This window comes from Ahaetulla prasina, chromosome 4 (genome assembly GCF_028640845.1).
Source record: "Ahaetulla prasina isolate Xishuangbanna chromosome 4, ASM2864084v1, whole genome shotgun sequence".
Classification (NCBI taxonomy): Eukaryota; Metazoa; Chordata; class Lepidosauria; order Squamata; family Colubridae; genus Ahaetulla; species Ahaetulla prasina.
Window position 1 is genome coordinate 38855436 of NC_080542.1, and position 18171 is coordinate 38873606.

Genomic DNA, 18171 nt, shown 5'->3' on the forward strand with positions numbered 1-18171 from the left:
AGCAACATTTTCTCCCTGAATTGATATATGCTATTTTTCTGGCTGGCCTTACTTTAGACAGCTACCACTCACCTTGATTTCATACATCTTTAGCTTCCGTTTGAGGTTAGAGTTCTCCCGCTCTAGCCCTGTCAAGCGATTCTTGATGTCATCATATGCTGTGATGAAAGCAAAGTGAGAGGCAGAACACATCTCACTGGAGAGGTCGGTGTTCGGACTGTCCAACCATTCATCATCCTGCACCAAGGCATCTTGGGTAAGAATGCTGATGTCATCCTCAAACATGGAGTCCATGACACAGTCTGGAAGGAGTGAGCATTTAGCAGGAAATATCAATGCATGGCCAAATCTAGCTGTAGGAGGTGACAAGAAACAAGAGCAATAAGGGAAATAGCAAAACACTTCTTTTCTATCATTCCACTTCTTTTAAGCATCTTATGATTTTTGTTATAAATTGAGCTATATATTTGTAAACAGATTTTAATTGTTGAAAGCTATTCTGTGGGACAATATCTATTTGGAATCCAGGATAAGGTCTAATAAAGAAATGATGCAAATATGCAGCTTAATAATGATAATGTTAAGACAGAGTGGCTGTGGATGCCGGCATCCCGGTACAGTCAGCTGAGTCCACGGCTGACTGTCGGAGGTGAGTCATTGGCCCCGATGGAGAGGGTGCGCAACTTGGGCGTCCTCCTGGATGAACGGCTGTCTTTTGAAGATCATTTGACAGCCGTCTCTAGGAGAGCTTTTTACCAGGTTCGCCTGGTGCGCCAGTTGCGCCCCTTTCTAGACCGGGATGCCCTATGCACGGTCACTCACGCCCTCGTGACGTCCCGCCTGGATTACTGCAATGCTCTCTACATGGGGCTCCCCTTGAAGGGCATCCGGAGACTGCAGTTAGTTCAGAATGCGGCTGCGCGGGTGATAGAGGGAGCCCCCCGTGGCTCCCGCGTGACACCTATCCTGCGCAGACTGCACTGGCTACCTGTGGCCTTCCGGGTGCGCTTCAAGGTTTTGGTAACCATCTTTAAAGCGCTCCATGGCATAGGGCGGGTTACTACGGGACCGCCTACTGCTACCGAATACCTCTCACCCGACCCGTGCGCTCTCACAGAGAGGGACTCCTCAGGGTGCCGTCAGCTAGGCAGTGTCGTCTGGCGACACCCAGGAAGGGCCTTCTCTGTGGGGCTCCCACCCTCTGGAACGAACTCCCCAGGACTTCGTCAACTTCCGGACCTCCGAACCTTCCGCCGCGAGCTTAAAACATATTTATTCATTTGCGCAGGACTGGGCTAGGTTTTAAATTTGTATTGATTTTAATTGGTTTTAGTATTTATATCATTTTAATTAATTTGGCTTTAGAATAAGTTTTTTAATTGTGATCTTAATCTGTATTTATATGTTTTTATAGGCCTGTGAACCGCCCTGAGTCCTTCGGGAGATAGGGCGGTATACAAATTTGATTAAATAAAATAAATAAATAAATAAATAAATAAATATTAAAGGATGCCTCATAATGTCATCATAGTGTAGTGGCACTTTAAACTAGCAAAATATATGTTAATTTTTTATCTCCCACAAGAAAATATATTTTAATGGAAAAAATATTATATCAACATTTTTATTTACACTTTGTTTATATCTTCTGATTATAGATTATGTGCTTCCTATTGACAGCATTTTATTTGTTTTAAAAATTAACGCTATACTAGTGTCATACTCCAGTACATATTTGTGTTTCTAACCCTTCATTTGTAAATATGCTCAAGAATTGTGGTGGATTGCTCTCCCCCAGCTACATCTACTAATTATGCTGTCTCACCCATCACATATTGCAGTAGTTTGGAAGTGCCTATTATGCTTATTGATGTGTGCTTGGAAAGAAGTTAAGCACAAATTGACCAGACAGGACTTGCTTGGCATGACCTTATGTCCTTCCTGCCTATTTTCAGGGAGCGCAAAGTTTTTCAGAAATACTCTTACCCCCTCATTCACCCCTACAGGTTTTGTGTCAGAGAATATCTGTATCTTTATTCACCAAGGATCCAGATCTGGCGGTGTGCCATTATATACCATCCTGAATGACATCTGGGGTCTAACTCTCTAGCAAGCCACTTATCCCCATCAGTAGATTCTTCTAACTCAAAAGTGAAAGAAAAATCTGTAACTCAAATGCTGCACTGGATTTCTCAGTATGAGTATTGGAAAGAAGAAAGTGTATTAGTCAAGCCCAACACAGAGATGGGCTGTTGAAAGAACTGAACAACTTCAGATATGGGCACAGAACGTGACAACCGCACAGAGAAGAGGAAAAAGGGAATGTGAACAATAGCAAGATAAAATCAGGTATGGGTGTCCGAACTGCCGCAGCAACTTGCACGCCATAGCAGGCTCTTTCTAATGGCTAATGTGGGCGTATTGAGAAAGAAATAAGACTACAAAAATCATTCATTCTTTTTAAAAACCAGAATAATTTTTTTACAGTTCTGAATGGCTCTTATTCTCACATATAAAGGGACAATGCCTTATACATTGTAAACCGCCCTGAGTCTTCGGAGAAGGGCGGGGTATAAATGTAAAAAAAACAACAAAAAAATAATAATAGATAACAGATAACCACTGGCTCCTTAGGAAATAAAAAGCACAGGAAACTACTTGAATAGACTCATTCCGCTGACCTATCCAGTTCAATATTCTGCATCCAGACTAGACAGAACATGATGTATCAGCTCCACTACAAATCTCCAGATGATCTGCAATGCCCAAAACTCCTCCGATTCCCAGTTGCCAAACAATAGCAACCAAAAAAAGAGACCCCATGTTATGTATTAACAGTTGTGCCTTTAAATATTTGAGCGGGAAATCAGCACGTTGCTGATTGGACGAAGCCTCCAGCAGAACTGTATAAAAGGAGAGGTTTTTCCCCCAGCCTGTTGCTGGGTTCACCCTATATTAAAGAGCTGTCGTCACTACCCTGGTCTCCAGCCTCGTTACTTCCCGAACTTAACATTGGCGACGAAGGTGGGATTTCGAGGCTAAGGAGAACCAGAACCGAGCTGAAGCACGCTAGTCCCGAACCCAGCAAACTCAGGGCAGAAACGCGGAAATGGCAAACACGCCACCCGCACCGTACAACCCGGGCAAGGAGAAATGGGGAACATATATGACCCGTTTCGAAAGCTTTCTAGAAGCCAACGAACTACAGGGATCCCGATAACCGCAAAGCGGGCTTATTTCCTAAGCCATTGCGGGCCGGAGGTGTCGAGATTGCGGAAGCCCTGGCAGAGCCAACGCCGATACAATCGGTATCGTGGCCGACTCTGCAGACTTTACTGAAGAACCATTTCGCACCGGCGCCGTCCAAATACGTGCAGCGGTTTGAATTGGAGAACGGAGACAGATGGAGGCGAGTCCATCGGTGACTACATGGCCGCTTAAGAAGAGCGTCCAAGGACTGCGGATACCGAGACTTAGACGAAGTGCTACTCGAGCAACTCATCCGAGGGTCAAGGACATCCGCCTCGGCGGCGACTGCTAGCCAGGAGCAACCTGACACTAGCCACCGCTCTGGACGAGGCCAGAGCACACGAAATGTCTACTAAAGCAGCAGAGACTCTGCAAAGCCTCTTCAATCCAAGGCGGCGCAAAGCCAGCGCCAGTACACCAGGAGGAGATTCAGTCCGAATCCGAAGGTGAGGCGAGGATGAGGAAGGGTCTGCCGGACCGAGAAAGCGACACTGAGGACCGTGGCGAGCGGAAGCTGCGGAGGGCAGCATCAGCGCCAACGCTGCAGGTTTAAAGACGCAACATGCCGGCGGTGTGGGAAGAAAGGACACTTAGCTCAGGTTTGCAGAGCGGCCCAACCTTCCGCCGAAAATTCAAATCGGCCAATCAAACGCGGAACCGGAAAGGCGGCCCGCGATTGGTTCAAACAAGAAAGGCGCAGTCTAACCAAATGACTGTCATTATAGGCGCGCCTCAACCAAAGTGGAAAGAAGATTTTCACAAAGCCCAAGATCGAGGAGTCGGTGCAGGCTTGAAGTGGACACGGGATCAGCGATCACCATCATGTCCTGGGACACCCTGGCGAAGTCGCTGCCATCCGTCATGAGCGCCATCTGCAAGCACAGCGGCTACGAGTGCACGACTACCAGGGGAATCGCATCCCTGTTCGAGGGACCACCTCCGTCCGAGTCGAGTACGGCCCTCACAAAAAGACCCTGCCCATCACGATCGTCGAAGGAACTCTGCCCAGTCTGTTGGGACTAGACTGGTTTCGTGCCCTGGGCATGGGAGTGACTGGCATCTACAGAAGTGACTGCAATCTGAAAGACATTCTCTTTAACGAGTTCGAAGATGTCTTCAAGGACTGCCTGGGCAAGTACAAGGGGACCCCTATTTCCTTCAACTTAGACCCCCAGGTAGCCCCCATTAGGCTTAAGGCGAGGAGAGTCCCTTTTGCCCTAAAACCAAAAATTGATAAGGAGCTGGACAAGCTCATAAATCAGGGGGTTTTGGTGCCAGTCGATCACGCAAGATGGGAGACGCCAATCGTCACCCCCATCAAATCGGACGGGTCAATTAGAATTTGCGCTGACTACAAGGCGACGCTTAACAAAGCCTTACAGAAAAGCGCTTACCGGTTCCGTGGTGCAACATTTATTGCACTCCTTGGGGCAAGGGCAAGTCTTTGCAAAGTTAGACTTGGCCCAAGCCTACCAACAACTGCCAGTAGACGCCCGCACAGCCAAGCCCAAACGATTGTGACGCACAGGGGGCATTCAAGTGCACCGATTGCAATTTGGGGTTAGTGTGGCACCAGGGCTGTTCCAAAACCTGATGGAACGACTACTGCAAGGGCTCCCAGGGTAGTTCCCTACTTGATGATGTCCTAATTTCAGGGAAAACATGGAGGAATTGGGGAGGCGGTTAAGAAAGGTCTTGAGCATTTTCCGGACAGCGGATTAAAAGTCAAGACAAATAAATGTCAGATAGGGGTCGAATCAGTCGATTTCTTGGGCTACGGATAGACAAGAAAGAATTCACCCTACTGAGAGCAAAGTTAAGGCAATTAGGAAGGCTCCAGCGCCCAAAAACAAAGCAGAGCTGCAGGCATTCCTGGGATTGGTTAATTTTTACGCGGTCTTTTAAAGAACAAAGCAACTGCTATGGAACCGCTGCATAGGCTCTTAGGAAAAATACTGTTTGGTCTTGGGGAAAGTCAGAAAATAGGGCTTTTGAAGCAGTAAAGAACCTGCTCTCAAGTGATAGCCTGCTCATCCAATATCACGACTCACTACCCCTAGTGCTGGTTTGCGATCGTCCCCTTATGGGGTGGGGCTGTACTCAGCCATAGACTTCAAACGGCACAGAAGCCCCTATAGCGTTCTACTCTAGAGCGATGTCCTCCCAGAGAGGAACTACAGCCAATTAGACAAAGAGGCATTAGCCATTGTATCAGGGGTCAAAAAATTCCATGAGTATGTCTTTGGGCGGAATTTTGAAATCGTGACTGACCACAGACCGTTACTGGGATTACTGGCTGGCGACCGGCCAACGCCTGTGGCACTGTCGCCACGTTTGACTCGATGGACTATATTTCTAGCCGCTTACTCATACAAGCTGCAGCATCGACCGGGGAAAGAAGTGGGGCATGCAGACGCATTGAGCCGATGCCCACTGCCAGGGGCGACCGAAGACCCCACTCCGGGGACACCCATCCTCCTTATTGACTCGTTGGACTCTGGCCCAGTCACATCAAAGGAAGTGGCTCGGGCATCATATCGGGACATTGAGTTAAGGACTGTACTCGGTTGGGTACAGAGAGGGTGGCCCGCTGCGCCGGGCGAACGGTTCAAAGAATTTTTTAAGAAACGTGATGAGCTCTCGGCTCAAGGGGGGTGCCTGTTATGGGGTGATCGTGTAATAATTCCTGTTAAGTTAAGGGGCAAGGTATTGGACCTCCTCCACGAGGGTCACCCAGGCATCGTAAGGATGAAGGGGTTAGCTAGAAGCTATGTATGGTGGCCACTCATGGACGCAGAGATTGCTGAGAGGGTAGGGAAATGCCAAGCTTGCCAAGAGTCCAGACCGCTACCCCCAACAGCCCCAGTCAGAGAATGGGAAAAGCCCCAAGGGCCGTGGTCAAGAATCCACATTGACTTTGCTGGCCCCTTTCACGGCCAAACGTTCCTAGTGGTGGTGGACGCATTTTCCAAATGGTTAGAGATCATACTTATGAAGTCCACCACAGCCGAGCAGTAATCGCAACCCTCGCCACCTATTCGCAACTCACGGGTTGCCGGACACTCTGGTGTCCGACAATGGGCCCCAATTCACGGCAGCCCAGTTTGAAGAGTACCTGGCAGAGGAAGGCATCCGACATGCCCTCTCTGCACCTTTCCACCCTGCGTCGAATGGCCTTGCAGAGCGTTCCGTCCGGAGCGCTAAGGAGGCATTGTCCAGGCTCAAGCCAGGTGACTGGCAAACAAAAATAGACTTTTTCTTAGCCGTCCAGCATAGAACCCCAAGCACAGCCACTGGGAAAAGCCCAGCCGAATTGCTAATGGGACGAAAACTCCGGTGCCCACTTGACCGTTTGAACCCCCATTACACACCCGAGGGTTACAAGGGGGAGCTAGGAAAAACAAGGGAAATGAGTATAGGCGACCGGGTGTGGGCCCGAAACTATGGGGACGGCCCTAGTTGGCTCGCAGGACTAGTAACAAAAGTAACAGGGCCAAAATCGTATGTGGTAGAGCTACCAGACAACCGAATGTGGCGGCGCCACATAGATCAGTTAAGGAAACGAATAACTGACCAAACCGAACCAACAGAGACAGGTAATGACCAATACCACTTTGAATCCACAGCTGACAATGACCCGGGGGAGGCGCAAGACTTAGCTGAGGTCCCAGAGTTCCAGCGACGCCATCAGGTCCCCGAGGGAAACAGCAAGGAAAATCCAAAAATTAATCCAAGGCCGGATGGCCAAGAAAAAGAGTCGGCCAATAATCCAGAGCCCGTTGGCCTAGAGAAAGAGCTGGGAGGAGAAAACAGCCCCTCCGACCAGCTCAAAACACCACCCAGAACTGAACCGCGCAGGTCAGAAAGAACTAGGAGACGCCCAGGTTATTTGCGTGACTACGTCGAAAAATAACATGTAAATAAATATGTAAATAAGACCAAGTGTTTTCTGGGAGGGGAGGAGTGTTATGTATTAACAGTTGTGCCTTTAAATATTTGAGCGGGAAATCAGCACGTTGCTGATTGGACGAAGCCTCCAGCAGAACTGTATAAAAGGAGAGGTTTTTCCCCCAGCCTGTTGCTGGGTTCACCCTATATTAAAGAGCTGTCGTCACTACCCTGGTCTCCAGCCTCGTTACTTCCCGAACTTAACACCCCACTTATCCTACATAAGGTAACTGAAAGAAAATTCAGAGGAAAAATTAAGGTAGACATTTCCTCTGGCCTAGAGGCCCTAGACAGGCACTTTTCTGCATCTAAACTCATTTGAGTATATGGGTTATAATTAAAATAAATATAACCATTATTATTATTGCCCCATCACCTATTTACAGAACTCTGGAAATATACATATAGATTTCTCCTTTTTTATATAAAACAATCCTATCAGATAGGTTGGCCTAAGGGAGAATGCCTCCTCTACTACTTTCCTAAAACTCCATGGTTTCACCTGGAACTGTTCACTATTGCCTTTTGTTATCTTCATGTATCTATATCATTATGAGGGCTTCATCCAAGGCATGAGAATCAATATTTCTCTTTCTAGGAACTTATCTCAGCACTCAGGGCCTAGCAGCAAAGAGTCAAAAGATAATAATTCACCCTTTTTACAGATATCGAAGCAGCTATAATAATGGGGAGAAATTATATTATATATGGACTCTAGAAATCAATCTACATTTATAGAATAGAAAAGAATTCTTTATTGGCCAAGTTGACTGGACACATAATTTGTCTCTGATGCATAAGCTCTCAGTGTACATACAAGCAACAAGTGATACATCATGATCATAATCATCATAAAAATACATTCATGATAAATCATATATTTAGTGACAGTCATAGGATACTAAAGAAGCAATCAATATAAATCTTACTAGGATACTAAATAAAATAATTAATATTTTTATAATTATAATTAATTTTATAATTAATGTTTTATTGTGTATTTATATGTATTTTTATCTGCCTGTAAACCGCCCTGAGTCCCTAGGGAGATAGGGCGGTATAAAAATATGAAAAATAAAATAAAATAACATAAAATAAAATAAAATATAAATCAAGTAACAAGTAACAAAATTATAATCATAAGAAGATAAGGAAATAGGTAATAGGAAAAATGAGAATAACAGTAATACCTCCCTACTAGGTAGTTTGAAAGTATTGTGGGAATTAGTTGTTAAGCAGAGTGATGGCATGGGGGGGGGAGGAAACTGTCCGTGTGTCCAATTGTTTTGGCATTTAATGCCCTATGGTGTCGTCTTAATGGAAGAAGTTGAAACAGTTTATCCCAGGATGTGAGGGATCTGTAGATAGTTTCACAGCACTTTCTGGCTCGTGCAATATAGAGGTCCTCAATTTATTTATTTATTTTATTTGTCAAATACAAATTAGATAATACGTATAAGCATGAATTGAATACATAAAATGAATTCAGTTAAAGGGAACATTAGGACAGGGATGGTAGGCACCTTGGTGCTCTTATGCACACTCCTTACAGACCTCTTAGGAATGGGGTGAGGCCAACAGTAGACAGTCTTAGATTAAAGTTGTGGGGGTTTGGAGAAGAAACCACAGAGTCAGTTAGTCCATTCCAGGCATTGACTAATCTGTTGTTGAAGTCATATTTTCTGCAATCGAGTTTGGAGCAGTTTACTTTAAGTTTGTATTTATTGTGGGCTCGTGTATTGTTGTGTTGAAGCTGAAGTAGTCATTGACAGGTAGGACATTGTAGCAGATGATTTTATGAGCTATGCTTAGCGATTTTTCCCCCCTGTAATTCTAACTATACAATTGAAGTCTGTGTCTGTCTTGTTTGGTTGCAATGCTAAATCGGACAGTTATAGAGTGCAAATTACAGACTCAACAATTCCTTTGTAGAACTGTATCAGCAGCTCTTTAGGCAGTCTGAGCTTTCTGAGTTGGCGCAGGAAGAACATTCTTTGTTGTCCTTTTCTGATGACATTTTTGATGTTAGGTGTCCATTTTAAGTCTTGAGATAGCATAGAACCTAGAAACTTGAAGGTCTCTGCTATTGATACAGTGTTGTCTACTATTGTAAAAGGAGGTAGAATAGGAGTGCTTATCCTTAAATCTACAATCATTTTTATAGTTTTGAGTGTGTTCAGTACAAGACTGTTCCAGCTATACCACAAAGTTAGTTGTTCAACTTCCCATCTGTATGCAGATTTGTCATTGTCTCAAATGAGACCAATCACTGTTATATCATCTGCAAACTTCAGTACTTTAACAAAGGGATTCTTTGAGATGCAGTCAATATATAGAGAGAAATGAAGAAAGCATACAGCCCTGGGAAGCCCCTGTGCTAATTGTATAGGTATCTACTATGTTTTTGCCTAGCTCAGGGGTCGCAACCTTAAACACTCAAAGAGCCACTTGCACCTGTTTCCTACAGGAAAAAAACATACTGGGAGCCACAAAACCTGGGTGAGCGTGGCCAACTCAATGTCACTCACTCCCAGTTACATGACCACGTAGACACGCCTACCCAGCCACAAAATTATTTTCTATGTCTCTCTCATCCTCTCCCTATCTCACTCTCTCTCCCCACTCTGTGCCTCTCTCTCTATCTCTCCCTCTGCCCTTTTACCCCCTCTCTATGTACTGTATCACTCTGTATGTCTCTATGTGTCTGTCTCTCTCTCTCTCTCTCCCCCCCGTATGTATGTATGTGTGTCTCCTCCTCCCTTCAGGTGACTCTCCTCCTCCTCCTCCCCCACTCCTCTCATAACTCCCTGGCTGGCTGTGGCTGATCTGGAAGCATTCGCACGCACAGGGAGATTCCAGCCTGAAGTGGCAGGAAGCGAAGGCTGACTTATGTGCAAATGTGGCACAAAGGAAGATATAAGGCAACTTCGCTTCTGCACTATCTGGCAACCCTCTTCCTCCTCCTCTTCCTCTAAGGATGCCCGGGACAGCTGTGACTGAGCCGGGAGCATGTGCATGCGTGGGGAGACCTTCCTCAAGCGAGCACCAAAGAGTGACAGTATTGAATGCCAAGCTGAAGTCTACAAAAAGAGGTCAGATGTTGGTCTATCTAAGATGGAGATGGTGGTGATAGGTGACAGTGGTTTCCTCTCAAACCTACAGTAAAACATATTCAGATCATCTGTCAATTATTGATTCCCTTCAGCATGGAAAGGTTTGCTGTAACCAGTTATATTTTAAGAGTTTTCCACATATTTGTTGGTTCATTTGTTAACAGCTGATTCCTCAGCTTTTCAGAGTAGCTTCTTTTTGCTGCTCTGATCTCCCTTGTTAATATATTTCTGGACTGATTGTACAGCATTCTACGGCATGATGTAGCTGCTTGAGTTTAGTTGTGAACTAAGGTCTGTTAGTTCTATATATTCGCAGGTTTCTGGTTGGCATACATTGGTCTTCACAAAAACTAAGATATGATCTGAGTTCATCCAAAATTGCAGAGGTATGTTTGAAAACATTGCAATCTGTGCAATCAAGGCAAGCCTGTAGCTTTAACTTTACCTCCTCAGTCCAAAATTTCATTGATTTAATTGTTGGTTTTATGGTTTTAAGCCTTTGTTTATAAACAGGTACAAGGTAAATCATACAATGATTAGAGTGTCCCACAGATGCTCATGGTAAAGACCGATAAGCATTTTTTAATGTTGTGTAGCAGTGGGGTCTAAAGTATTCTTGCCTCTAGTAAGACAGTTGACATGCTGAAAGTATCTTGGTAACTCTTGGCTTAAATTAGCACTGTTGAAATCTCCTAGCACAATAGGAGTGAATCTGGGTATTTCTCTTCAGTCCACAGGACCAGACAATATGATTTTTTCAAAACTGTAAAAACGGCCATTCTGAGACAACCTTTAAACCAAAACTATTTCTCTTTTGTCCTGAGAGATTATGCATATACTATCAGAGCTGACACAAAATATTGAGCATTTTAACCACAATACGACTTAAATTACTTCTTCAGATTATAATGTAGGAAGTTCATACATATCTTTACAAGCACATAATGGTATGGGGAGTTATTGTGTTTGCTCTGGTATGTTCCTTTCCAAATCATTTGGCTTATAATGCAAATTTTAGAAAGCAAATCCAGATGCGCAATCCAATTCCTATAGCTGGTCCAAGAATGTTTGTTGCCTGAACAGAAAAACAAGATGGAGCACCTTCCCATTCTTGTCCCATCGATAAAAGCTAACTGGAGAGGTGACTTCAAGCCTGCTGGTAAGGTGGTATTCCCATCACACTTCCAGATGGCTGCCCACCTGAAGAGCACTGAAGGCCTTTTGTTTCAATACCTTATGGACATCTTCCAATATCTGTCCTCTAACTGCTTGCTCATTGCTACATGAAAAGAAGACAAGAAAGAATATATGGCTATCTTTCATAGCCTTGGAGTTAAAGCTAAATGCATGTTATTTTAGTCTCACCCTTACAATGCCTGTGAACAAACGGCATACATTTGGTTTATCGCTAATAACAGCTTTAGAGGAAGGATAACAGCGGCAGAGGTGTCGTTTGCAGGAAAAAAAGAACAAGAAAGGTTCCTTTCAATTACTTTCCAATTTATGCGAAAATAAAAGTCCGGTCTGGTTTGTGTAACCAGTCCTATTATAAGAATACAATGAAAGAGGAATGCTAAGCAATTAGTTCAAAGTAGTCCTCCTTTCAATACCTGGCATTATTTGTTTGCTAAATAAATAAATAATGTACAATATTTATAGATGTTTCAATTTTTTGTGTGTGTCTGATTTCAAATCTTTAGACAGTTCCTTTTCAAATTGAAAAGCATATTTACTGATACTTACATTTGCCTTTTTGTGTAATACATAGTATGAATAGAAGCCATTCTTGCTTAAATTTAATTAAACTTCTGTTGTGAATATATGCTGTTCATTTTGCCCTTAGTGCATATTCTCCAACTTTAATGTCCCAGTCTGATATCTTTGGTAACATATCTCTTTCTAACATGCTAAATTTATCAAACTACGATTCTGTTTTTTTAAAACATTTTTGTACTCTTTATTGTCCCTGTACCATAAGTATCTATAAAACCCACTAGCTACACCAGCTTCTCGCAATGTTGATGTCCTACTATTTTAGGATTTTATCATTTCTCTCAGCAATGACAAACAGTTTGTCCTGTAATATAGTTTAAAGTTTGGAAGAGCAAGACTTACCTCTATCCTTTGACTCTTACAAAATGTTGAATTTGACCCTAAGGTGTTTTTTTTTCCTCACTCCATGTAAATTTACCAACAGCTTTTCTTTTTTTTAACCATTCTTAACAAGAGCCTAATGCTGGGAAAGATTGAGAGCAAAAGAAGAATGGGACGACAGAGAATGAGATGGCTGGATGGAGTCACTGAAGCAGTAGGCATGAGTTTAAATGGACTCCAGAGGATGGTAGAGGACAGGAAGGCCTGGAGGAAGGTTGTCCATGGGGTCACAATGGTCGGACATGACTTTGCAACTAACAACAACAGCAATTCATTCTTATTAATTAAAGATCAGGTGGTTGAACAGCCCATGCCTATTTATTTAAAGAATTATCACATTTTAAAAAAAAATATAGAAGATGTAGTAGAACGTAATCAGGAGTCATAGGAAGGGTGGGCCCGTTCTCAGAGGATAAGAGACAGCAGAGCTTGGAATGTCTGGTAGGCAGGAAGACAGCAATTATAAGTCAAAGAATATACCTTGTAATTATTGCAGATACTGCAGTACTGCTCAGTACTCAGAACTCCAAATGTCATTCTTGATTCTTTTGGCTGGGCAGGAACTGAAACCAAGCAACTTGCCCAAGCCCTGCCATCAAATGTGTGTGTTTGTGTGTTGAATATTAACCTTCCAGGTTTTAGTTCAGGTAACTTGTCTAAAGCTACATTGCACAGAACAATTTTGATTGCATTTGGTGAGGTAGTAATGGAAGGGAAAAGAGTTAATTCTAAAAACTGAAGCTGTCCAAATTAAATAAACTGGCAATCAACAGCTATCTAGATTAGCATACCCAACCAGCTAATTCAATATGCTACAATTTCAAGGTCATTCCAGGTAAGAAGAAAAGCTGTAACTTCAATAAACAAAATACCAGCTAAAACTTGTTTTCTAGTATTGGCATAAATGGACATGCACTATTTTCTGCTACAGGTAAATGTCATTTTTCTTTTCTATTCAATCATTTATTTTTTTAATTGTGCTTTGTAAAGGAGTGTTTCAGTTACTATAGGGATCTGTATTTAAATACATTCTGTATTTAAATACATTCAATTAAAGCAAAGCCTACCCATACCTGCAAGAAACACATAACTGAAAATCTGAGAAATGGGAGGAAATCCTTCCACCAATGTCTGGAAGGTTAAAAAAAAATTTAATGGAAAAAATACAGATCTAAGCGAAACAATGGTTTATTTATACCTAGAAAAAAAAATGACTTATACCCTTATATTCATATGTATCTTTCAATATGAATAGCTTTGAATCCATTCCTCAGATTAATCTTTGGATCAGAGTAAACCTTACTCCTTAGATTTCTTATCTCCAATATTGAAACAGAAAAAATGGCAGCCACATACAAAAATGTATCCTTAGGAAAGCTGCATTTATAAATATATAAAGCAAAGCAAAATAGAAGTAATGAAGTAAAAATAAAAACACCTACTCCATCTTAAGGTAACATTCTTATTAGGCCAACTCAAATTTCTAAAATAACATGCAAGCTAAAAATGCTTCTTCAGACAAGATGGAAAAAATAGAAGAGGAAAGGGAAACAGCTGGTGTTTAAGACATGACAACACCAGGTTACACACTTAGGTAGAATGTAGGAGTCTGTAGACAGGCAAATGATGGGAGAATATCATCTGTTAGAATACATAAATTGCCTTGCTAGACGCATCTATAGTATAATGTATACATCATATATACAGAAAGCACTGTTGACCAAGAAAGGGGATTTTCTTATAAAGAAGCACTTTCTCAAAGTACTATATATCTCCAGTAATTAACTACCTGTCTCCTTGTATACTTCAAATAATTTAGTACATGGTACATTCAAGTTTATTTTTGATATTCTAAGTACAAGAAATTTTGCATAAGTGAATGAAAGGAAAGGAAAGCCAAGATTTGCAGCCAACATAAAAATCCACATGATGTGATGGAAAAATCCAGATAAAATCCAGGAGCGCTTCCAAAGATTGTGTTCAAAGACCATTCCTTCCATTTATACATTAAATATGGAAAATAGGCATATAAGAAGTGCACATTTGACAATCCAAATCATATAGATTGGGAAGTCTACACTGGTCAGGTCTCCCCACTAAATCCACACAGCAGCCAACAGATATTCTGAAATGACCCATTGCCCAATTGCAAAATTCTTTTTCTCTGCATCCAGCATATAAGTGACACAATGAAAAGGTTAACATTTGAGATTACCTTGGGACAGATGAAAGGATGTGACATAAAAGCCTAAGTCATAGTTGGTTCCTTTCGTGAACTTTTGTCAGCCCTTTTTAATCTTCACTATTTTAGAACCATGACTCTTTTTTTCCTTCCTCCTAATCTCCTACACCAACAGCAATGAAAATCAGAAGATTATCAAAATAAAGGTAGAAATCTCAAATATTGAAGAAGTACACATAAAATGAAACCAGAGGGAAAACTTTATTCCAGAAGTCAATGAGAACTACAGTAAAGATCACTTCTGGAGAAGAATTGTTGAACTAAAAACAGCTCTCCTCACTGAGGAGATTGGAGCCAACAACCCCAGTGGAATCAAGAATTTGTGAATGGATCAGCTCATCAGGATTTCTCTCCAGAAAAAGAGAAGACTTGAGATCTACAACAAGCGCTCCAGAGAGTTGTTCCCCACAAGAGATCACAAAACACTGGTATCTGGCAGTTTTAGAGTTCTGGGACATGAGGGAATGCCATCTTCACTCAAATCATAGTCGGCCCAGGGAAGTAACATATTTCCCTTTTCTAGTAACTTTTGGAAATTGTTCATTAACTACTTTTAAGCTATTAGAAACCTAGGAAATGCCAGGTTTTACAGCACTGTGTAAATTTCCTTCAACACTTTGCAAAAATAAATAAATAAAAAATTAATTTTTAAAAAAATATTCACTCTTTTTTGGAATAAATAGAAAAAGAAATTGTCAGAACACTTTTAATTTTAACAATTTTAACAATTTTAATTTTAATTAAACAATTTAAATTAAATTAAATTAAATTAAATTATTGAAAATTACAAACAGATTAAGGGTCCAAATGGATTTGAAATAAGATTTCGAATTTAATTAAAAAGATGCTTTCCACGGGAAAGCAGTTGTTTTGAATTGTTTAAAAAATTATAGGTTTGAACTCTGAAGATTGGATACTAGAGGGAAACATAAGGATATTTGGGAAGAATTGACCCAGGAGTTAATTTTAACAGTGTCTGCCTTTATAGATAGACTGTGTTTAAAAGATGTTATGAAAGAGGAACAAATTTTCCTGAACAAGACTGAGACATATCTAAAACTGGATTTAAAAATGGTATACAAGAATGGTATAGAAAAAGATGCTAAACTGGATATACAAATGAAATTAAAAGGGATATGTAAATAACAAACCAAAAGGGCAATCTGGATAACTTTCTACATTGGATGTATAAAAGGGACTTGTTAAATTCTTGAAGGATTTTGTGAGAAGGGTCAAAGAAAAAAATGAAAATAAATCAAGTTCTGGGACATTAAGGGATCAAAGATTGTTAAAAGTAAAAGGAAGGAATATAAATTTGGTTTATTTGATCAAGGTTAAAATAGATGTTATCTCTCTTATCTTCTTTAATGGACTTTTGCTACTATGACTGAACAAGGTTTTAAGGATATTTTTATAGCTAACAAAAGAGATATGGGAAGAAGAGATTGCTGTATTTTAAAAGTTGATAAGTTATAAAATTGTTTATATTTGTTGTGATAAAGGAAAAGTCATTTATTTATATGGTTTTTTCTTCTTTTTTCTTTTCTTGTATTAGTTTTTATCTTTTTAATTATAATGTTTAACAAGTTTACTATTTTAAAAACTTACAATAAAGAGATTTAGTGACCATAGATAGCTACAGAAGGCCAAGGATTACTGAAAGGAAAAAACTAAAACAAAGGAAGAATGTGAGAGAAAGAACTGTACCCTGTATAAGCTCATCCTATTGATGATGTACTGGAGAAAGGGATATCCAAGTAATCTTAATAAGAGCACTCTTCTAAAATAAAATATCCCACAGCACTTCGTTGCAATTCCATCTCTAAGCACTAAGTTGAAGACTTCCATATTAAACTGCAAGTGCCCATTTCTCCTATGTTCCTGAAGTTATACAACATGTTCACATGGAAGAACCATGAACATAACTGCTGATACTGCTCTATTCCTCTGTCCCCTGCTGCCAACCACATGCACTGAAGAGGCAAGCTGATTTTCAATATAACAAAATATATTATAACTAAGAAATGATTATAGAAGAATTTTGTGTTCTTGATTATTATTTTCTGGCTTATACAGTGCTGCCTAATATGCTCCAGTTATCCTTGGTGACCTCAGAAGTCATGTGGAAAACTCAGAAAATGTTACTGATTATATAGTGGTTAAAATGTTGGCTAGAATGGAAGAGACCCAGCTATGAGTCCATCTTCAGCCATGGAAATATACAGATGCCTTTAGATCAATTACTGCCTCTTAGGCCAACCGTCTTCACAGAGCTGTTGTCAAGAAAAATAGAAGGACTGAATGCTATGTATATTGCCCAGAAATGTAACAAATAAATAAATGAAGATAAAATCAGAACAAGTTTAATAAGGAAATCCATTCATAATTCTGCATAATTTCAGGTACATGGAGCAGTTCTATCACTTCTCTAACTATGGTGCCTATTTGGGCATTCAAAATTGCAAGAATGTCTTACAATGTTGTGTGAAATAATCAAAACTGAGAACCAGGAGAACAGATTCCCTTAAATAGATGTCCCATTCATATCAACAGAAAGGACTGTCCCATCAGATTATACCCTAGAGATTAGATTTGCTGCTTGCCTTCTGCTATTCACAAAATCTAAAGTTGGCCTCCAGAAGCAACTATTTCACCACTGCTTCATAGGAAAGTCAACCATGTGGATAGCATCAAGCTGAAAGAAAAAGATGAGCAAGAACTAAAAAAAATCACCCATCATCAACTTCGACCCTCCTTACAACAAGTTCCCACCATGAAATAAGTGGCCTCAGATGCCTCTGGGGCTATGAAATAGAAAGGAAGCCACACATTTATACAAGAACTCTCAGCAAATTCTCAGCATCTATTCAGAATCAGAGTCTGAAGGCTGAACCCTAATAAGGTAGAATTTGATTAGGTAGAATGGGGAATAGGTTTAAAAGTTATGTAACAAATGGAAAAACAGAAGGAACTTGCTGGAAGTATTATGACAGCAATGGGAGGAATCACACAAACAATCCATCCTGTAGCTGCATGATGTAGAATAGGGGAAAGAGCACCCCTGGAATTCAGTGGGATTGCAGCATAGCTGCCAACAAGAAGATCAATATAGGTCGATTTACTCCTTATTTTGTATGTTCCTGCTCTGCCTTTTTTCCATTATGGAACTCAATGCAACTCATCTGGAGTTCTCACTTAGTTTCACATCCTGACTTTGAGTAATTAGAAGGGTAGGCAGGGAACAAATCCAAGATTAAGTGTCAAGATACAGAGCAAAATTGTGTATGAGATCGAAGGAAGGTGCAGTCTGCATTAAGAAATATAGGGAGGCTCATAAAAGCCAGGCATACTAGGAAAAGGAGAAGGAGGCAATGAAAAGAAAGAAAGAAAAAAAAAAAGGGGGGGGGAGAAAACACCAAGCCCAGATGGCATAAAGGGAAAGTACAGGAACAGCAGATGGAAAGG

The 18171-nt window shown here is 41.1% G+C and overlaps 2 protein-coding genes across 2 annotated transcripts in view; both read right to left on the reverse strand.

The window, feature by feature from the left end:
- The window catches only part of TBKBP1 (TBK1 binding protein 1), a 95799-nt gene that overhangs the window by 76059 nt on the left and 1569 nt on the right, over positions 1 to 18171 (reverse strand). Inside the window, exon 2 of the mRNA XM_058182858.1 lies at positions 73 to 349. Coding sequence (XP_058038841.1) covers positions 73 to 349 — 277 coding nt within the window. The remainder of the gene's footprint in view (positions 1 to 72; positions 350 to 18171) is intronic.
- Positions 294 to 18171, reverse strand: part of KPNB1 (karyopherin subunit beta 1) — a 94557-nt gene continuing 76679 nt past the window's right edge. Inside the window, exon 23 of the transcript XR_009155057.1 lies at positions 294 to 353. The gene's annotated coding sequence lies outside the window, so the exon portion shown is untranslated. The remainder of the gene's footprint in view (positions 354 to 18171) is intronic.